Source organism: Cylas formicarius, unplaced genomic scaffold (assembly GCF_029955315.1).
Source record: "Cylas formicarius isolate icCylForm1 unplaced genomic scaffold, icCylForm1.1 PGA_scaffold_5__7_contigs__length_24384050, whole genome shotgun sequence".
Taxonomy (NCBI): Eukaryota; Metazoa; Arthropoda; class Insecta; order Coleoptera; family Brentidae; genus Cylas; species Cylas formicarius.
This window is the reverse complement of record NW_026844341.1, coordinates 6,908,956-6,932,736: the sequence shown is the minus strand read 5'-3', so window position 1 is coordinate 6,932,736 and position 23,781 is coordinate 6,908,956. Positions and strand designations below refer to the sequence as shown.

The 23,781-nt window shown below is 34.4% G+C and overlaps 1 protein-coding gene across 3 annotated transcripts in view; it reads left to right on the top strand.

Annotated features, from left to right (window-relative positions):
- The first annotated feature begins 2,071 nt into the window (after positions 1-2,071).
- LOC132702294 (uncharacterized) overlaps positions 2,072-23,781 on the top strand; it is a 36,783-nt gene continuing 15,073 nt past the window's right edge. Inside the window, exons 1-8 of one of the 3 annotated variants that reach the window (XM_060670841.1) lie at positions 10,368-10,412; positions 10,930-11,013; positions 12,815-13,080; positions 18,959-19,169; positions 19,233-19,516; positions 19,690-19,813; positions 21,781-22,022; positions 22,080-22,269. In XM_060670841.1, coding sequence (XP_060526824.1) covers positions 10,400-10,412; positions 10,930-11,013; positions 12,815-13,080; positions 18,959-19,169; positions 19,233-19,516; positions 19,690-19,813; positions 21,781-22,022; positions 22,080-22,269 — 1,414 coding nt within the window. In that variant the 5' untranslated portion in view covers positions 10,368-10,399. Of the gene's footprint in view, positions 2,184-10,363; positions 10,413-10,929; positions 11,014-12,814; positions 13,081-18,958; positions 19,170-19,232; positions 19,517-19,689; positions 19,814-21,780; positions 22,270-23,781 lie in introns of those variants that run through there. The other 2 variants (XM_060670840.1, XM_060670839.1) reach the window with 2 other exon arrangements.

Sequence of the window (23,781 nt, the reverse complement as noted above, 5' to 3'; positions counted from 1 at the left end):
TCAGACTGTATTGGCAAGATATCCAAGGTAGAAACATATTTCTGTAAAGATATTTATCAGCAGTCAGTGATTATAATTTATCTTCATTTGATATTTCTGTTATAGAGGCTGTGAGCTTAGAGTATTACAAAAATCATGAAGAAATTTTGTTGCGATACTCTCGTATCCATAATTTTGGAAGACATCCAACACAGCGGCGGTTATTTATTTTTGAAAGATTACCTTCCTATACTGACGAAAATAAAATTTACATTTCCAGCAGAAAGGGTTTTTTGGTAATATACATGAAACCATAACGAGTTAAAATGTCTCTACATCTTGTTAATTTTGCAAGATTATTACTTTCTTTCTAGTAAAAATTGAAAAATTCATGAAGACGTCGCCACAAGGTCTTTACCGATAAAATCTATTCTTGCAACTAACTTTTTTATATTATTAAAAGCAAATAGGGTTATTGACAATTAGCAACTCAAAACTTATTTTTTAATAATGGGTATGACCACTTCTTGCCCTAATAAACATGTCTCACTCGATTCATAGATCTAATCAAGTTTGCTATTGTTTCTTGTGGAATGTTAAGCCACTCTTCCTCTACTGCAATAATAAGTTCCCATAAATGTTCGATCGGATGGAGGTCGGAACTGCATGCTGGCCACTCCATAACGCGAAAACCGACTGTAATGTAATGTAATCTTGTACGATCCTTGCGGTGTGCGGCATAGCATTGTCATGCATAAAAATTAATTCCTCGCCAATGTAGGCGACATATGGTACCACGTGATCTGATAAAATATCCTCGATGTACGGATGAAAACAGGATCGGTTCATACGTCCATAGAAATTGCACCCCATATCACGCAAAAAACCACCTCCATGAGTATTCTGCAAATCACTCTCCTGGTCATCGGTACACTTTTTTTCGTCGGTCACTACCAAAAAACCATATTTTGGTCTCATTCGAGAACAGAACAGATCCCCATTGGTCCAATGTCCAATTCAGATGATCCCGTGCTTGTCGATGAGCTGGAGTAAGTTTTGGACCAATAGCAGTTGTTTTTGGGGTCCGGTTATGTTCCTTTAGTCATCTTCTCACTGTCCACTGACTAATAGCCATTCTTCGAACTTCATGGAGCTGTTGTTGTGCTTGAATCGCATTAAGGTGACGATTTCTTATTATTGTTCGCCTTCTCCCTGTTCTAGGGCGCCAAGCAAAGGATCCAGTCTCATACCGTTGGTTAGCTTTCGCACTTTCACACGGTTTTAACGCACGCAATTAAACGCCATCCAAATGGATAAAAACGAATAATATGAAAATTCCAGCTGCAAAGGCGATTAATTTAAGTCTATAACAAGTTTGTTACTATAACTATAACTACAGCATGAACACGTTTCATATGTTTAATCGTAGCTGCGCATATAAAATATGAGCACTCTTGACAAATTTAAACTCATACTAAAGCAAATTAAGTTGTCTTCCAAATAGCGTGTTTATTTTTTGGGTCAGATGATGGTTTTTAGAAAAAACATTATACTACAGTGGGACGGTTTCTATGCACGCAAGTGTTACAAATAAGAAGTTTTATTTCCAAAAAGTCTTTTATTTATTAAGTAATTATTATTACGATTTAAATAAAAAACATATGTTATTACTCCATATATTCGCCACAATAAGTAGGCATTGTCTATACTAAACCACAGGTTTAATAAAATTTAATTTTTTTTTTTTATATTTGACATAAGTTCAATGCGGCTGTTAAAATACCATGTTGGTATATTAATATCAATATTAAGTACAGTTATCATACACATGTTGCAAAGCTGTCTTAATGATTTATTAAAAAGTACCAATGGAGCAAAACCACATGAGTGAACGCGCGTGGGCACCCGCGGTCGTTCCATATTATTCTTGCGAGGGGGTCCGGTAATTCCGAAGTACCACCGTTGCACCGGTGCCCGCGAAGATTTCGTTTCCCCGGCGTTTATCCTGAGCGTACTTTTTGCGGATTACCCCCACCCGTCCCCCCGCCGTCATATATATATATCGTTTAATTTGACGCTTTTAACGTAAAATGTTAAATCGCGCTTTTTGATTATATTTGTTTTAAACGCGAGTGATGCCGACGCGACGACGCCTTCGGTGATTCCGATTTCGTGGATTATTTTCTAATCGGAAAAAATGTTCCGTAAGCATTAACAAATTGTTTTTATATATAATTGCGATTTGAATCGATTTTTTTGATTACACAAAAATTACGAAAAAGCAGCAAAATCCTTATTTGCACCTTAACATCCATTTTTTACATATTTTAGCATAAAAAGAACCAGCCAACCGACTATACAATAAACAGAATCAAAACAATAAAAAGTTATCTTTAAATCTGACAAAATTTAAAGGCAAGTCTATGAAATATTAAAATAGAAATAAATGCCTAAATCCCACAGAGATAACTTAAACTAATTAATTAACCTTTGTCATATCAATTTATATCGGCTCAATTTTATGAAAATTATTAGATCTAACTAAAATTAATCAAAATCTATAAAGTAACCGAAGATAAAGACAACAACAACTCAACTTTATAATATAATATAATATAATAAATTCTTAAACAAATAAACAGCCACTTAAAGACAACTTAATTCAAAAAACCACACACTGAATAATAACGTTAACGTAATAAGCTTAATTAATTATTAATTTGTTTAATGACAAGGTATTTAATACGAAACATTGTGTTTTCGTAAAAATTAATATTGAAATTTAGTGGTGAAAATTGTGAAAAAATGTTTATTACAAACTAAGGGCTACCCAGAATTATTATTAAATTATTGGTACTAATACTTTAACTCTTCTGTAAAAGAGTTTTCGAGCTCGTAAAAGGCGCCGGGTCTCGGACTAGAATAAAATACTTTTGCACACTTGTTGCGACATCCCGTGCGTAATTAATATATTTAAAACAGCCATTTTATAGATCACGTTCTTACCGCAGCTTCGGATAGTTGTGCAAAAGTGGTTTCGCAACTTTGCAATTAAGAGCACATAATTACAATTGTTGTTGTCGATAAAATTAATTTTAAGCCCGCGAGTGACAACCAGTTATGTTGCTTTAGTCACAATAAAAGGGTTTAAATTAAAATAAGAAAGAATATTATATCTCACACACTTTTTTCAAAAATTCTATTGAAATTCAATAAGAGCAAACGAAAATATCAGGTATATTAAGTTTTTAAAAAAGCGCTTTGCAGGTAGTCAGGGACGGGAAATTTAAAAACATGATGTTTCTCTCATAAAACAACATGACATTTGAGTATTAAACGGTATCCTTCTTTTAAACTGTCTAAAGCGAAAAGCTTCAAATATCCACTAATTGCAGCGCAATTCGAAACGTTAAAAAGCAAATATCAGTTCGGCAAACTGATGAATGAACGAAACGCTAATTCGGTCTCTCGGTAAGGATAATGACGTCCCTAATCCTCGTTGTAAAAGACGGGTCGTAGTCAAAATTTCGAAGATAATGATTGTAATGCAAATAATGGGCCAGGATATTTTCAAAATTTCAGCGTAACATTTGGGTATCGAAAATTTTCCGTGTGCCCATTTTCTGAACGACTGTTTTGCAATAATGGCAATAAATAATCAATAAATTTTATATATTATTGCACAACGAAGTCGGTAGCTTGCCGAGTGGTTTCATTAGAAGATAATAATTTAGTCAGTTTCGTTTCGAGAAGCGAACTAACAAACCTGGGATAATTAAAAACGGCGCAAAGATCACGTAAAAAACATTAAATTATTATGCACGTGTGCGAAATATATCGGTTTTCAAATTTCGTGCTGGGAGGCTGTTCAGTTAGGATAGGATACGCGACTTACGTCTGCTTTAAACATAAATATACAACAATGGATCTGTCTCAGGCGGCAATGACAATTTCGTAGAGAATACGCAAACCTCTAAACTTGACACATTCATTTACACACAGCCAGTTGCCGTGAAAATTTCTCAGTTCCAGATAAAAATAATAAAATACTCATTTATAAAACGATCGAATATTTTCTAACAAATAATTTTAAAATTATGAAAAGATGCTATGTTATGGGAATCAATTGAAAACGTATTGCTTTTGACTTCTTCAATGGACTTGGTATTGAAGAAGACCAAATGAAAAACAATGGCACCCATGTATCTGATTTTGTCAATTTTGGTTAAACAAGTAGTAATAATTTTTTTAAACACTGTTGGGAATAATCTCATGAAACCCTTCCCATATGATTCTTATTTTCTCTTTTAAAACTGCAGCAGACGCTACTCAAAGAAATCTGTTGTCAACTAAAGACTCATACTCGGTTCCTCTTTTTTCTTTTGTTCCTGATCTAGGAAATGTGTAACTAAAGCAACAATTTTACAGACGAAAAGTACTTTTCAGCAAAAAAATTTGCAATGTGTAAATGAGCCTTAACCTTCACTTGACTTTCTTTCTGAACTGTTTTCTACAAATTATAAACTGAAACCTGTCGAATTGGCGAACTGTCAGCGGTCATCTTGGTTGCTGAACGCCGCTAGGTCTTATTGGTTGGTTTAAAATGACAGGTGTTTTTGGTTAGATTTGAAATAACCACTCATGCGCATTTTCTTCATCGTCGCTTCAATGGTTCGTGTGTTATCAGGATAGGCAGTGCCACTAGACAGGTTAAAACAAATTAAAATCGTTAAAATATGGACTCGTGGTACTTTTATTTCACTTAAAGCCGTTGAGGAAACTTTTGTATGCAACCTTATTATAGACTTACGTTAGTTTTTGACTTCCACAAGCATATCAACTTTTTAACATAATAAAACACTTTCAACAAAAAATTCTAATCGTTGAATCTCAGAAGAAACTCTCCCTTGAATTTTATTTATTTTTTTAAAATAGTAATCGGTTTTTTTCTTTCCACTGCATGAGCTTGTCGAGGTTTTCTTCTGCATTTTTAATCGTACTGACTTGACATTGAATAATGAATAGAAGCCAAGCCATCTAAGTAATATTTTGTTTTTATAAAAATGTATTTTTCTACTCCCGTCTGTAAAATACCTAATTACGCACCGATTTAGCGTGCGGAAAGCGTCACTTTACCACGTCAGTTTCGTTTCCCACGAATCCGAGCCACTTAGAACATTTCCGGGATTTTACCGCACGGGTTTGGGAGCAATCAGATGATTTCGGAGATATTTTCCACGCTTTGAATTTTGTCAATTCTGACCGTCATGTCAGTGAATGTATTCGTGTTTTGCGAAAATGTACGCAAAAACTAACGGTCGTAGAAAAAGTATAGTATGCAACACATTCGGTAATAGTATATTATGCAACAAGTGCGGTAAACGGCATGTGACTTACGAGTTTATTTGATACGAGCGGAGCGTGTTTTTAATAAACGAGTGAGTTAAAAAGTTTACCAAACGTGTTGCATACTATACGTTTTCTACGATCGTTAGTTTTTGGGTACATTTTCGCAAAACAACACGAATTCACTGACATAACCGTCAGAATTGACAAACGTCAAACTTCAAAGCGTGGGAAATATCTCCGAAAACATCGGTTTGATCCCAAATCCGTGCGGTAAAATCCCAGAAATGTCCGAAGTGAGTCGGATTCATGGGAAACGAAACTGACGCTTCCTGCACGCTTGATCGATGGATAATTAGGTATTTTACAGACGGGAGTAGAAAAAATATTTTAACTCAAATGCCGTTTACTGCACTTGTTGCATACTATACTATTACTTATCTGATTTTTTCCTTCCTGAGAACTAATTTTTTAACTGATTTTGAAAATTTTGTTGACAAAATGGTTTTAAAAAGTTTTTGTTCCCACTACAGTGCTATTTGAAAAAACTAGGTTTTCCCAAAAAATTAATAGTTAATTACATTAAATGCTATTTGCCATTAGACAAGTAAAGAAAAGTTTCATTTACAATTTTTCCCACGATCAGTTGATCCGGTAAATTTATGATGGCCGCAGCCACCTAGATACAATTTTCAAAAATTAAATAAAACTTAAACAAAAAAAAAGAGAAAAACCATCCCATCCTACGTAGAATGATCTCCTAAATCCAAAAATGCAAAAAAATATACGTTGTGCCATTTAAAATTCGAAAGTTATTGTCGCTTTCGTTCAAACGGGAAGTGCAACCATTGACTACATATTGTCAAAAAATTGAATATTCAGTCTATATTAACCCTTGCAAATTTGAAATCGCTATCTTAAGCCGTTTAAAAGTTATAGAATTTTCTCACTTTCTTGTGATACTCGGTCTAATATTTTTAACAACAAAGAGACGCCGCAAAAATCTTTTCTGTACTTTTTTGACTTGGTCAATGTTTCTGGTGGCATCCAAATTTTGTAGGTTCTCATCAGTTATTAATATTACCCATTTCAATATAAAATTATCATTTGTAAATGTTAAATTATTTATTATTTAAATGTTCACCTTGTTATACCTTGCAATTTTTTTATATTTTAAAAGTCTTTTCGTGAAAAAAATATCGATTAATGAGGGTAGTTTGGATCTAGATTATTTTATAGCGACAAAACACGATTTCCCTTCATCTTGCGTTAAATTTCACACACACGAGCGAGGTTTTCTTGAACGCATCAATTACTGAGAGCGTTACGTAAGGCGATTTAAATAAAATCCAAACTCGATTCGCTCTCCGATTCTTTCGTCAAAAAGGATGTGCTGCGAGTGGTGGAAACCTTCGTCTAAGGTTAATTGGTTCACGTGGTCCCATCGAATTTGGGTGAATATAAGGACGGTTTCCAAACTCTTTCGCAATTCGATTTCACGATTCCAATGACGAACGAGAAACGGCGTTAGGAGCATACGCAATTTGCAGCGATGCGCGTTAGTTTGTTTTACGCAAATCCCTCGGCCAGCGATTGGCTCCCGTAAAATATGTCTTGACCATTGGCCGACCGTCATCATCAAAATGACTAAACACATTTTGACATTCATGTAAAAAAAGTTTCTTTCTGTAATGCTTCGTTCGTATTTATCGGAGCGCAGTTTGATTGGCTATTTTTGGATAATACCTATCTCGTCCGGTTTTGGAAAAAATTTTGATAAATAAATACAGCCGTACCGGATGAGCGACTTTGACAGAACTGCATCAATTTGTATAGTTTTTTGACGGTGTTGCCAAGTTTTAAAATTTTACTGAAATAGGAGGAATAAAATTGATGATTTTCAAAGATTTGGCAAAAATTTTAACCCCCTGCTTTTTCATTTTACATGGAAAGCTTATCAACTCTCCTTTCTAAAAATAAATGAATAATTTTTATAATAATTTTTTTGTCTGTCCAGAAGAAATTTTAATAAACTAGTTTTTTAAAATTTCCGTGCAATTAATCGATGATTGAAGAAATTTTTAATGTACAAGGTGATCAGGGTTTTAAAGGAAAAAATAAATTAATAAAAATTTATTATTTTATATGGCAAACATACCTGGCTACGGTCTTAAACAAATGTATGTGCCGAGCTCTTATCAGTCACATAGATTTTTTGGTGTTTGGGATGAACAAAAGCGGAAATATAGAATATTTTTTGTGTACGTTACATAGAAACCTCTAAAATAATTTAATAACCACTGGAACTTTAAAAAAGATAAGGCCAATTTGGAACAACTTAATCGAAAAACACGAAACCCAAGAACCATTTAATATTTTAATTTTAATTATAGATATTATTTTTAATAGTTAATCATTTTAACCTAATAAACAAAACACAAAGATATTAAATTTTTTACTTTTTTTTACATTATTTGTTTGGAAATATTTTAACGTAAATGTTCAAATTGGGCGTTGCCCTTTTCAATACACTGAACACAAGTATGATAGAAGCAAACGCTTCTCGAGTGGCTTCCTCTAACTCAGATTTGGTTTGGAAAATTATATTTCCAAATATAAAATCTTTTAATCAACATTTTAAAAAACAATCTACAGGAGTTAGTTCACACAATCTGGCAGGCCATACAATAAAGCCTCCAGTTCCAATCCAACAACTTCATTTAAAAGTTCAATGACAATCCGTGCGTTATTTATATAACCATCCGCTGTCAGATTTTCATTAAAAAAAAGGTTCCCCAAATCCACCTCCCAAAATTTCTACCCATACATCAAATCCAAAGCCACCTTGCTTATTTTGTTACCCTACAGCATGAGGATACCGATAGAATTTGTATCTGTTAAATATTTCGGAACAGTCAATTCTCGCTTCACTCCAAACAATAGATAATGGAAAATTAATGTTCTCGTTGCATTTTCAGATAAATCAATTGCAAAAACTGTATTCTTCTACCGGCATCCCCTTCCTGTAATTGGTGAATTTTTCTAGTACCATATGGCTTGAATTAATGTTTTTTTAAAGTAGTCAAAACTTTAGTTTTTCCAGCATTTGTTGCGTCAGCTAGTGACCGTAAAGATATGCTTGGATTTTAAGTTTTAAGTGGTTTTGATTTCGCTTTGACTTTTTGAAACTTCCATAATTGCTGAAATTATTTTTTAACGTCCGTGTCAGGTTGGTGCCTATCTGGATATGTGTTGAAATTAAGTTCATTAGCTGTCTTGCGTTTTCGTAAAATGTAACATTTTATCAAATCATTCTATTCATAATTTTGGTAAATTTTAAATTGCTAAATGAACCGAAAGCTTAAGTTTAGCCATTAAATCTATGTTTGACAGAACACAAAATTCAATAAAGAATAAGTTATATCCTTAACGGACATTGAAAGCATAACGGTCTACCACTACATAAACGAAAAATGCCCTATATTTCCGCATTTTCTGATCACAGAGTCCAACAAATTTATATGGCTGAAAAGGGCTCGAAACGTTCATTTTTTAGGAATATAGAATTACAAAGTTGTATTGGTTTATGAGAAAACGCAGAACTGTAAACATGCCCATCCAAAATTGTCATAAATAAAAAAGTTACGGGCCATTTTCAAAAGGGCCGAACATTGAAACAAGCCCTATATTTCCATTGGTAGTGAAGATATTGCTATGCGGTTTTAAACATTAAATATTTCTCTAATCGGGTCCTTGACATGTAAGTCGAATATTTTGCTGTTAAAACGCTCGAATCACGACCACATATTGATTATTAAATAACATTCTCAGTATAAAGTAAGAACAATAACAACTTTAGCCTGTCAAGGAGGCCGTGAATCGCATAATTCGTTTTGTAACCTTTAACTACTGTCAAATCTTGTTAAAGTCGTTCGTTGGTCAATCCTAATAATTAATTTCTTATATTTTGGCATTAAAAAATAATTTCAAATTGGTTTAAATATATTTACCATACGAAATTCGAAAGAAAAATAATGAAAATTATATCTTTTCAAATATTGTATTGGCATATTTGGCAAATTTGACAGTTCATTAGTAAAACGAAAGTATCCAAAAAACTCACAATGAAATGGAAGGTTTACTCCGACGAAGTCTCGATGAATTTGGACAAATTGGTCAAATTATAGCTGAAAAAACGAGAAAAAGTTAGGACGATTAAAAAATAAACTATTCTTTAATATTCTCCCTTTTATTACAATAACGTATACGTTAGTTTTAAGGAGCCGACACTACGAAAAATGAAGCCATTTGCCGAAGAGTAAATTAAATACGTTTCTGTTCGCAAATGAATGAATTCTTTTACGAGAATGATTTTGAAGATCTGACATCCGTTTGTCTATGTTTTTAATGGTTCGGTATTCGTTACGCAACGGCTTGGGAATTCTTTAAAGAGCTTTAAACCGGGAAGTCCTTCGGATTAGCTATTTAAATGACAAACGTTACTGACGCAATTAATAAAATGGTGCACATGCAATAAATATGAAACAGGTGGTTACGGATATACCTGCGTGCTTTGCGATCAGTGCAAGAGTTCTACTGGTATTATATTGGACTCATTTTTCGACTGTAAAAAAAAAACGGTAAAATCCCAATCCCAAGATCCGTAAACAAAGAAGGAACGGAAAGGAAAATCCGATTTCATTAATTAAACCACCTTTATTTTCGGTGTAATTTGTCTGTAGACAAACGTAATGGCTTTTTTATAGTCCTATCATTAGCGAATTATGTCGTATTTAATATAGGACATGATGCATTGTTGTGGTGTAATTTATGCCGAAAATTTTTAAATTTTTTGGTTATTGGCTTATAACACTCTAACCGAAATTAACCAAGGCCGTCATTTCACTATCTTTGGTGAACAATTAGCTACATTCCGGGTAACCCGATAAGTAACCATACATTGTTATTTTTTTTAAAGGTCGTGAATGTTCAGAACTGCAAAAATTTAAAAATTGTCCTCGAAACAAGTGGAAAGCAGGTGAATATATATTCCCGACTAAATGCGAACATTTTTATGGCGCGAACAGGTAAAATCCCTGCAAAACTCTATTCAAAAGCTTGTGGCTTCCGAAATTCTTAATGTTAAAATACGGGGCTCTTCAGTACAATAAATACCAAAGTACAATTTAAGTGCTGTGTTAATCTTAGATGTCCACATAATTATATAAGGTCATAAGCTTACGAAGTCCTTAGTGAAACACCCAGTATATTAAAAACATAATATATCATTTTATATATTGCCTTTGGCAATTCAACATTTGGTTGGTTTGGTTTATATATTTCCAGATAAAAATAATAGTTTCCCTTGCAAATTGCTCGTAATATTTCTTCTTCTTACTTGTAATGTAAAATTTAATATACAACAAATACGAAAATCTCGGCTATTTTCATGGCCTTTGTCGAGTTTGATGTCTTCATGAAATCTTGACGCCGAAATAGATATACGTATTTACTAATATCTAAAAAAAATCCCCCCATATGGCACCAGATGATACGTTTTATGTCCGTTCTCCGTTGGGACTTCATATTTTTTTCTATTTTCAGATTTAATGGCGGTTTTGCTGCCGCTGTCCTTCTTCGGTGCGTTAGCGGCAAAGGTCACCGCCGACTACGACAACAGAACGCACGGTGCGTAATTCGCCACCATTTTTAGGTTCAATGTTTTTTCAATTATCCATCGTAGTACTACCCAATTATTTCGCCATAACATCCGCAAAGATGCTCGATTCAACTGTATAACGCACACATATCAACCAGGGTCATAAAAATTATTATACGCTATTATAGCATGCCTTGGGGGAGAGGGAATCGAAGGTTTGGTATACTTCAACCAGAAATATAGTGCTTTTACAACCGACCCGCTGATTAAATTTGGGTACTGTTTATTACCCCTTATAGGACACCGTGCCGAACAGACCCTTACCCATAGCCATTCCAGGACCGTCCTCGAAATTTATCTGCCTACACTAATAAGCTTGATATGAGTATGTTTTCAATCTTTTTCGCCGAGCAATTCTTGAAACATGTACATAAAAAAATTAGTACAAAGTAACAATTTATTACGTTCAATTTCATTACATTTCTACAAAGAATCATTATTAATATACAATAATAATAAAGTATCAGTCACTATCGCTACTGTCGTCACCTACTTCAATGATCAGCTCCGCCACTAATCGTTTTCGATAAATATCTTCTTCTTTTATTACTCGTTTTTCACAGTTAGACCAGCTTTGCACTGGCATTTCAGCTACCTCTTGCCAAATGAGGTTTATGGTCTTCTTATTTCGGCGTCTCCTTACGAAGGTTGGCGATCCATTAGCTAAACGAACTTTGGAAACTGTTGTTCTGAAAATATCATTTGACGAACATCCGTTATCTTGCCTTCAATAATTAAACGTAGGATTTCGTATTTTGGGCCTCTCGTTTTAGTTTTTTCTTATTTTTATAGTTGTTAAAAGTTCTTTTTGCTATTATCACTAAATTTTGGTGCAGTGTTATTTCTCTAGCATCCGAAGACAAATGGATCCGTTTTTTTATTTTGCTGAGGTAGTTCGTCTTCTAAATTGTCATTAGGTTCGACTACCATCTCCACTTCGTCTTCAAATTCTGCGTTATTTTCCATGTCTTCTTCTAACAGAGGAACAATATGCTTCATTCCACAGGAAAACAGGAACCTTCAAAAAAATATTTAATTGTAAAATTCTAATAAATATTTATCTGCATTCTTATGGCGTACCTACGCCGAATATGATCTATAGTCTTACAAAAGACTGTTGTTTATAAATCGAAGAACCGTGAAGAAGACACCAAAATTCAAGATGAAGAATGTTATTAATCGACAGACACACAAAGCAAAAATGACTATTTTCAAAGTTATCTGTAAAATAAATGGAGTACAGGTACTTACCCTTATCCTTTGAACTATCCAGTGAAAACAGCCTCGCAGGGTCAAAGTTCGAGAAACAGGTACATAAATACGTACTTACTGGAAGGATCACAGTCCTCCGTAATATATACGAACATATTGCGATTTAAATTAAACTCTTAAGAACAATACATATCACCCGATCTTGAAATAAACGCTTCTACCCCACAGCATCAATGCCAAATCAAATTTAAAACGGTCCATTTACGTTTCATATATTCGTTATGGACCATCTCAGGCAAGATTTACTGAATGCAGAATAAACATCTGTTGGGATGGGTTTTACCACGGTCCTGCGAAGATCTGGGGTTAAGGTACTGTAACATACTTAAAACGTCAAAGCAATAAATGCACTATATTTTTGGTCTAATTATAATTCAAATAGCTTAGTTTTCATACTTTACATCACCAATTTGATTCTTGTTGTTTTTGTATAAGTTTTTTACTTCAGAGTTCTATTTCTTTACAAATGGCGATTCGTAATTGAATGCTCACCGACAGATACCGGTCACAGTTCCGACTTCCATCTCGAGTACGTCCTTCTGGAAGACGAAACGCATCCCTGTTCCAGACCGTGCGTCCGCGATCAGCCGCCCATGATATGCCGCTACCATTTCAAAGTGGAAAACTACTTCACCCTCACCAAGGCGTGCCATGACTGTCCTAAAAAAAAGAGCGACTGTTTCCGTAAGGACTGTGTTCCGGGTGACGGCCATAGCAGGGGGGTGTGCTCGGTCAACAGGAAAATACCAGGACCTGCAATTGAGGTATGGGATCCAATTGTCAAGTGTCTTATGAATAATATCCGGAAACATTTTTTTAGTGTATAGGTGTAAATGAAATATACTAAAAAAAAGTCATCAGTAATTTTTATGATGAGTTTCTGAATTTGAATTCTTTGAAATACTTGCGTAAATGTATTTTTTGGCCCACATATTTTTTTCATAATACGTAATAATGTAGATTACATTGTCAGTAATTATTAAATGCGTAGGTTTATTTTGGAAGCTACTGCTAATTTATCATAAGCAACGTGCTATGCTTTGTTTCTTAATGCGTGAGAGTTTGTACTGTGCGTTTAATTTATCTTGATAACATTTTAATTGACTGTAACTTTGTTGGTTTTAGATATATCAAGGTAAACAAAAAAACAAAATGTAGTGTTAGTAGCTAAGTTTTTTCCAAGTGATGTATAAAACAAAACACTATCAATTTTCTGACATATAAGGCTACATCCTATTTTTTTAATGGAACACCTTGTATGTTATATATGGGTTTAATAGAATATCTTATTCCGATTACAATGATGTAAAACACTTTATATCTTGTCCACTCGTTTTTAACGAATTGGCAAAAATAGGAAATTCTTATATAATTTCACAAAATGCCTTGACTGACAAGTAAAAACATTATTGTTAAAATGTTTTTTCGCCAATTTAGCATCTGTGAAAGAAGTGATATGCTGCAAGTATACTCTGTGAATAATAAAAGTGTAGCCGCAGCTCGTCGTCAGTATATCCAGAGCGCCTAGCTAATTCAAAACAGATATTTTCAAGGCTGGCAAAGAAATTTGCAGTATTAAATGATAAAAAGAAAATAAGGCAAACATATTAGGATTCTATTCCGCTATTACTAGAGTATATGAAGAGACAGGTATTTGTCGGGGATCAATCCGCTCAATTTTAAAAGAATATAAATATAATGCATTTCAATTTCGTAAAACTCAAAAACTAAGTCCAGAACAATGTCAAAGGAGGATGCAGTTTTGTTTGGATTTTTTAAATAGAGATAATGAGAATAACAATTTTTTGAAAAACGTTTTATGGACGGATGAAAGTTCGTTCACTGCAAGAAAGGATTTGTAATAGATAAAATACGCGATATTGGTCTTTAAATAATCCTAGACAAATACACGAAATAAAAACCCAGAGGTACCAATCAATTAGGGTCTGATATTTATAAATCAAAAGTTAACTGGAGATCAGCAACTCTTAGAGCACCAAAGAGAATAATACATAGAAGATTTAGCCCTAAATATATTAGCGCTGATTATATGGCACAAAGACGGTGACCATCCTCACAATGTCGTGCAAGTTAAAAATTCTCTTAACATGGAATATCCAGGGGTTGGATATGGATTTTTTCTTTTGGGGACACATAAAAAATCACGTACACAGAACTCCTTGTAATAATGTCGTGGAACTTCGGCAAACAATCAGTTGAGAGACAATCCGGAAACGTTACTAAACATTATAAAAGTAGAGTGTATGAGAAATGTGTTCGGGAAAATGGTGGTCACATACAGCAGTATTTAGAGTAGTTAAATAAATTTTTACTTTAGTGTGCTTTATCATTTTTAGTGTTTGTGTTCTACCTATTTTTGCTGATTTGTCAAAAACGAGTTTACCAAAATATAAAGTGTGTTACGTCATTGTAATTGGAATAAGATATTCTATTAAACACATATATTATATACAGTATGTTCCATTTAAAAACATATGATGTAGGCTTCTATGTCAGAAAATTGATAGTGTTTTGTTATATACTTCACATGAAAAAAAAATTGGCTACTAACCCTACATTTTGTTTTTTTTTTGTTTACCTTATGATGATTGTCAAGAGTGGCAAGTAGACGGACAGGTAATCGACCCACCTGTGCCTTAGTGTTTAAAATTAGAATTATAGTTGCTTTCCGGTAGTTGGTGGCATGATTCGTTCTTGAAGATGGCAATTTATTGCTGAGAAGTAGATTAGTAAAAGTGCGCTTTCTATATATTCAAAGCATTTCGTCACCACAAAAAATTTGAAATGTGTTCGGATATGACAGGCGAAGACCAAAGAGAGTACAAGAGGAAAAAAAATGTTATTAAAGAAGATGAAAATACTGTCGCCAGAAGAATAAAAAACTATTTTTAGTAAATACCCATCCTGGACAAAATAATGATAATAATATTTGCTGTGAGTATTTACATTATCAGCATCTATATTCAATAGTCAATTTTACAATAAAAAAGGCGGCCGAATTTAAAAAGAATTCTAGTTCAGCCCCCCAGGTAAACTATATATAATGTTTAATAATGTTGACAATGCCAATTACAGTAAAGTTCTAAGTCTTCTACAAAAAACACACTGTACGAAAAGGAAGAAAAAAGACATAAAAAGAGTCACTCGTATGATGTTCCCTTAAAAAAAACTGTATATGAAAAAACAAAAAAATGTCTGAAATGAAAAAGGATTTCATTCCACTCATTTAGACATGATAGAAAACTTTCAACGATTTTCGTTCCGAAGAAACTTAAAACAGAAAATTAATTAATAGAAAAAGACGAAATTATTTGCTGGTTATAACGATATTTGAGAGCAGTCAGACAGTTTCAAGTGGAAAACAAGAATATAAAAGATTAATAATTACTCACATTGGTAGCAAAAACAGATCTGTGGTGGTCGAATTTGAATCGAAATAAACTGGAGACTATTGATATTATTTTGACGATTATTTCCAGCAATTAATGTGAATTTTGCGTTAAAGCCTTCTTGCGAGAGAGAAGAAAGACAGTGGATTGTGAGAAATGCTAGAAAATACTAGAAAAAAATGCCCTACGACGAAAGTTCATCTGACTACTGGGAATACGATGACTAAAATTAAAACAATAATATTAATTATTTTAATAAAATACCTTTGATAACGTCGCTGTCATATTACTTTCATTCGCCAAACTCGTCTTTCTATTATATGCCAATACGGAAAACTATCATTACAATTTATCTTAACTTTACGATATAACTTTTAAGCTGTCCACCCTGTTTAATGATTTCTGTCATTGCATTAAAAAACTAGGTACAGTAAAAGTATTTATTCAATTGAAAGAGCATAGAACAACAACGACAAAAATTTGGTAAACAAATTTCATACAAAAATATATAAAGGACGTTTGGGATTAGATAACATATAGCAGACAATCATACGCTTAACTTAACGGCATACACACTACTAAAATGGCAAAATAGTTCATAATAAAATGAAAAATAGCATTGTCTAGATCTTTGCAATTTTAATTTCGGAAATTCATCTTTTTTCGCAGTACCGTTCTGTTTATTAACCAAAGTAACATTATTTTTAACATTTGAATATTTTAATTATTTTTGAAGCACCCAAAATTACCGAAAATCCCGATCAGCGTGCGGCTATCATACTTATTTGTATTGTGTTATACTAGAATTTGAACCCAGGACGTAAAACATTTTTGAAGTGCAATAAATGAAAGGATAATCCCGGTGCACTTGGTATCAGTGACTTCAATAAAATGCATTTACAAGCCGGCATTAGGGACCGTGTAGTTATCCTGGCGCTGTTATGAAAGGATTCGAAACTTTCTTATTCACGGGCGGAATTACCGAGGAATAATTAAACGATACCGAAGGATGGGTCGACATAAAAAGCAAACAATAAGGAAACAGCATCATTTCTTTGTTGAAAATGTCTCCGTTTCTAGACCCAAGCGAAATTAAAAATAGTCGAATGTAAATAAAGCCAAGATTGTTAGATCGTAAATTTATATTGTCGAGGTTTACTTTTAATTGCGAATAATTTTATTGACGCGGCAAATCGCTTATCTCTGGCGGGCTCCGTCTCATCGCGATAGGAAATCCTCGTTTTTTTTTGAATTTTTGAACGGTTATATCGGCTAGAATATAGACAAGCAACGCATGTGGGTTTTAACTGAGATTTTTTATGACTTGTATTGTTTGTTCTCACCTGTGATTAACTAATAATCTAATAATGAAATTTTTGTATTAATTAGATGATCATGAACATATCATCATATTTTTTAAATGAGGTAGGTTTGGCTTGTTCACCCAGTGTATTCCGAGTCACTCCGTATACACTCTATTCATCCAGGTATTGCTTTTTGACGTAAATAGAGCAACTCCTTTCGTGAGTGCTATGAACAGAGTTCACTCCAAAGGTTGCATGCGCAAAAGTGTGAAACTGCCGAATTTGCCCGTTTGTTCTATGATGCTTATTGTTTTGTTGCTATGGTAACAACATAGGGTACCAAATAGGCGGTTTCGGTTTCGTTTAGAATTAAATACATTTATTAATATACGGCATTTTTTCAATATTTGTGTTAGATACTAGGAATAAAAAACTTTAAAGAAGCTCATCAGGGACAATTAATGTTCCAAATATATAGATTTTTTAGATATATCAATCCTATGCGTGTTTTTCAAATTGTCTATTATTAAAAATGGGCACCTAACTTCTGCAAAGTTTTCAATTTTCTTCTCCATTATCCTCGTCCCTTAGATATATAACTAAAGAGACGCACAAATATTAAATTATTTTTTATTACTAGTAAAAATTTATGATAAAAACAAACACACAAGAAGCTGGTTCTGTTCGGGAAGTCAAAAAATAAAAACAAACCAAAACAGCTGTTTGACATTTATTTTTGACGTTCTGCTCCAAAAGTCCAGGGTCGTTCGGGTACACAGTTTACACTCTATTAACTCCAAACTCACGTGACAAAAAGCTACTACGTATACTATAACATAATTTGCCATTTAGCGAAAACCTATGATATAGCAGCTAAATGTCAGTACCGCGTCATGTCCATTTCTAAAACTTATATATAAATTCTTATTTTTTTTTGTCGCAATAATTGATTTAAACTTATTACTGCCTAAATTCTTATTTCTACAATGAAACTAAGAAAATTGATACCTTTTTGGTTAATATTTAAGTTAACACTCAATTCCGGTTCAATTACTTTTGTCTTAAAATAACGAATTTATGAATTTGAAAATAAATATATGACTCGAGCGCCATCTACGACAAGTGTATCATGTCGAAAGTACGTCGTCGGAGTACTGTTTACAAATTTATTTTATGTCAGTATAATATGTACATAAAATTTAAAAACTCTTGTTATAAAATCTTAGAAATTTTAAGTAAAACAGTAACAGTTAGAACGCAATCACCAATGTACAACACAACCCCTTTTAAAAAGATAATTCAAAATGTATAAAGCAATAAAATACATAGAAGAGTCTATCAAGAAAATGTCGAAACATCTATGTAAATTTGGTCTTAAGATTGCTTTTAAAATTGGAAACACTATAGGAAAATAATGTAGGGCAAACAGATAGAATACTTAAGAAATGCATTAACGAACATAAAATATCGTGTTAAAACAAAAGTTCAATTCAGAAATGCACAAGTTTGACTATAATTTTGATATTTTACATAATGATTCAAAACAGAAAAATCTAAATTTGTTGGGAGCTATGGAGAATAACAAAAGGAGTTTACTTAATGACAAATTGGCTTTAAATAAGTCTCCGTTGTTAAATTTCAATTTGTAATCATACAACGGCAATTAAGAATCTATTACTACCTCTTTATATATATATATAGACGTCAGAATATTGTCGTATTTTGTATTTGATAAAGGCACGGTAAAGGTAAGGCACCAATAAAAACCGTGAACATTTTTTTCTAATTTAATTTTGTTAAATGGGTGTTCATCAAGTAAAAACCACCTCAGTGCAATCACCCATATACCCTGTTGTACAAGTAAATTTTACCAATGTAAGCACTAATGTTTTTTTTTGTTTCAACCCGCTTATCAAACCCTGTTTTAGGTATGCCAGGGCGACCTTATCGAAGTCGACGTGGAGAATCACTTGATGAACGAAGGCACCACGGTGCACTGGCACGGCCAGCATCAAAAAGACACCCCGTACATGGACGGTGTGCCCTTCGTCACCCAGTGCCCCATATTGCCTTACACGACGTTTCGGTATACCTTCAGGGCGGTCAATCACGGCACCCACTTCTGGCACTCGCACCTCGGTAAGCGACCAGTCGTTAGGTCGGATTTGGTTCCTGTCGATTAATCATATTGCGACATTTCAGGCATGCAGCGGGTGGACGGATGTTTCGGGCCGATGATAGTGAGGGTGCCGGCCGAAGATGACCCCCACGATCAGTTCTACGACCACGACTTGAACGAGCACGTCATGGTGCTGATCGATTGGGAGAAGGAGACGGGCTTGGAGAAGTTCTTATCCCACCATCACAGTATCGGCGACAATAAGCCGGCTACGCTTTTGGTGAACGGCTTTGGGAGGTTCAAGGAGTTCGATGGCGACGACAACGTCACCATTTACACGCCGGTGGCCAGGTTTCGCGTAGAGCAGGTTAGTTTTGTTGAGAATCGGAAAATTGACGCTTGAATCGATTTTGGTTCAATGATTTTTATGAGGAAACTAACAATGTTGCTTTACATTCAACTATAATGTTTTCCGAAATACATAACATAATAGAGGATCGTATGCCAGACACCCTGTACTCGAGTTCATTTTGTTTCCAGGGCTACCGATACCGTTTCCGGGTCATAAACGCGGGCTTCCTGAACTGTCCCATAGAACTGTCCGTAGACAATCACACTTTGAAAGTAATAAGCTCAGACGGCAACGACTTCGCGCCAGTTGAAGGTAGGATTAGAACATCGAGCATATGCGTTGCCAAACTGTTATTGTGCAACCCCGTTGCGCCCGCTAAAAATATCCCGCGACGATTTATCAAATCGATAAACCGCCATTATTTGTCCAATGCCATCCGCGTCTTGTACTCGAATAGAAAACGTTAATAACGTCATTGTTTAGTAACGGCAGGTAATTAGATGTTTTGTAATATTGTCAATTGCTTCTACAATAGACAAAATGCGCGCAGCCAGTGGCGTAGGACACCGTCAAGTAAAATTGCTAATGGAAATAACAAATTCAAGGTTTCACACCCGTCAGAGTAAAAACAAGGCGCAAAAAGTCTACATTCAAATGATTTTGATATATTTTGCTAATTTAGTTTAATTATTTATGTTATAACATACGTATGTCAAGCAAAGCCCATTTTAAAAGGTTTCAAAATAAAAACCCTTATAATTTAATTTTTTTTTGGTATGTATAGGGTGATCATTTATAACGTCCCCTCCCTTTAACCTTTTTAGTTAACGGTTAGGAAAAAAAACGTCAAATAAACAAAGTATGCCATTTGCAAGATATATTTTTATATATACAGGGTGTTGCAGAAATCATCCACAAATAAATTATATATTTTTTAATGGAGCACCCTGTATATTATACTCTTAAAAAATTCTGCACATTAGTTGTATAATATGGCCCGTACCCAAACCCAATGGTTTTTGAGATATACGCGCTTTTAACATGAAAGCGACATTCAAAAATAAAATAATATTCTATAATTTATATCGTCGGTGGTTATTAGTTTCACGAATGGAATTGTTCAACTGGTCCCCCATTTTCTTTAATACATCTGTTGTATGGTCTCCGTAATCTTTCTAAAGTTGCGTTTACACGATCTTTTAGAGTTCCCCATAAAAATGCATCCATCGGCACCAGGTCGGTACTGTTGGGTGTTTATTTTACTGTTCCATCTTTTCCAACCAATTCATTAAATCTTTGATTTAAATAGTCTTTAACAAATACTACACAATGAGGGGGAGCGCTGTCTTGTTGAACGACGAGGTTCCTCAGTTTTCTAATTCGTTCTGAAAAAAATTTAGATAACAATTACCATTTAAACTAACGTCGAATTATTCTGTTGTTTAAAATAGCTCAGTACACATTTATAGTTTGATATCCTTGAAATTGAAATTGCCTGCAACAAAGAGGATACCACTGGTTGAAAACAATGACTCGTTGGTCCAAAAAACATTGTATATAACTCTTTTTCTTCGATGCCTGGGCGTTAATTTTGTGGTAGACCTAATTATGAATTATGAATTATGAAACTCTTCTTTCAAGCTTACCGATATTTTTCTTTAGGAAATATTATAAAGTCTTGAAATCACAATCTTTATCTCTTTCCAATGTTTTGGCTTTCCTGGAAATTTTTCATGAAAGATTTTTTTGTCCGGAATATGCATTCGGGGGTTAATAAATTGCCTTTCTATTTCAGAATAAGACATTTTAAATTATAAAGAACGTAAGTTTCGCTAAATCTGTAACTGGTAACTGTCACTGTCACTTATAAACCAACATTTTGTGTTTTGATGACGACCTACTTCACAGTCACCTAAGATTTAACTTATAAATTCTAGAATATTGTAAATGATCACCCGGTGCAAGTATTTTTAAATCTACGTCCGTGTCGAGGATTTATTTGTTTTAAATCATCGCGGCGGGGTTATTTTTGCCGCGAGACGATGATGTAACCCGCGTTACGCAATCTTGGTATAGCATCTGCAATGACTTCCAAAAAAAAAATTGCAAATTACATTTTAAAGATAATTATCAATTAGTGAGATGTTTTTTTCGATTAGAAGGACCTCGTCGAAAATTCCAACGGAACCAATAATTGGATTTTTTTGGCGGTATGATTTGCGCTAAGGTCATCCACTAAAAAAACGATTTAACACGAGTGGATACTTTTCTACCCGTAGTTCAATCCTTGGTCACCTACGCCGGCGAGCGCTTCGACTTCGTCCTCTCGGCCGACCAGCCCAAAAACCTCTACTGGATGCGATTTAGGGGGCTCATGGACTGCGACGAGCGCTTCTTCAGGGCGCACCAGCTGGCAGTGGTGGAGTACAATGGGTTCGAAGTCGCCGAGCAGGTCCTCGATAACGACGAGTACCTGCCTCCGGGCGATCCGGACTACGACAACTCGAAAAGGGAAGGCAAGGTGAGTCTTTGGAAGCGCTCGAAAGAGGGCGCTACTACTGTTGCTGTTTGTCCACAGCAAATGAACGCTCTGAACCGGGGAACCGAAGACAACTCTACCGAATTCGTCAGCATGCCCCAGTTGGAGTCGTTGCAGAAGTGGGATGCCAGCTTAAAGACGCACCCGGACTATCAATTTTACATCGCCTACGATTTTTATAACCTCAACAACCACAACTTTCACAGGCCAGGATACGAGTTCTACAACGGTAAGCGCCATTGTATATTACTTGCAGTATCGAAAGTATCCAATAAATACATATACCAACAGATTTCAACATATATAGAGAAAATGCACAAAGATCCCGACACAAACCATCATTTAAGGCTTAATTTTGTGGCAGTTAACAACTGCCTACAGTATACTATTCTACAGCAGTGAGCCAGACTCCCAAAGCTACATGCTTATAGCCTCCAATAATTTGGTAGACATCAAAAATTAAAATAGATATGCCAAGGAACATAATTTAAAACTAAACGCAACAAAAGGAAATCAATTATAGTTGAGCAAAATAAGCGAAGCAGGGACTATTTACAACCAACATTCAAAATTGACAATGTTTCACCGGTTCATCTTGTTGGCTTCTTCAAAGCTTTATATGAAACTGGCTCGCATTCTATTCAGTTCCAGTTTATACATTGTTTGAGGAGGGGGAGCTAAAAAAAAGGGATAAGCGGATGACCGACTCTCATATTGGTGTGTCGCTGTTAAGATTGTTTGGTTGCTTACAGGTTTCTATGGATTCTGGGAGTTTTTTAGTTTTAGTCTAGTTTTATAGAATAAGATTTGATGTCCGGTCACATTATTGTGTACGGCAACTACTGATGAGTTTATTTGTCGTAGTCTTAAGGCTCTTTCATATTTTTTCAGCCTAGTTGATATTTTTCGTTGTATTTTTTGCCGTATATGCCTGGAATTCTGTAAACTCGGAGTATCTCAAACGTAATTTCATCTCTGACCCATCGAAGATACTGAGAAATTTTTGGTTTTAACATTATACTTGTTAAGAACTTTTGTTCTGTGGACAGTGATGTTTTGAATGTAATGAAAGACAACAGTGCCAAATGTGATGCTTTTGGACTCATTGTCTTTGAAAGATTGTGGTGAAGTGTATTTTGTAATCGAAGGTTTAATATCACTAATGTTGAAATTATTAGAGCGAAGAGCAGATGTGAGGTGTTTTAATTCTAGGGTCAGTGACTCGGGTTGAGATAGTTTTAACACTCTGTAATAAGATAAACTATAATTTTTGGGCTGGATGGTGATGTTATAATGCATTAAGGCATTATTATTGTGAGTTTCTAATTTAATCATTTGACATACCAGGAGTTTACAGCATTCCATGCATATGCGGCAAAGAATAATTGGAGAGGCAGGACGAAAAATATTAACTAGGCTCAAATAACATGAAAGATCTTTAAGACTACCACAAATAGTCAGTCGATCACAATCATAAAAAAGCGGACATCAAATCTTAATCGATAAAACTCAAATTCTTGAAATCAATTTTTCTAAAAAAAAAATCCAAGAATATCTAGAAATCTATAAGCAATCAAACAATCTTAACAGCGACCATTATAGGAATCATCCGACAATATTTTTGTCCCTCCTTTAGCTTCTTCTTCTTGACACACCCTACACGTAGTGCGTTGGCGACTATCTCAAAGACAAGGTTCTACTGAGAGCAGCGTGACAAAGCTCACCAGTGTTATTTATAACT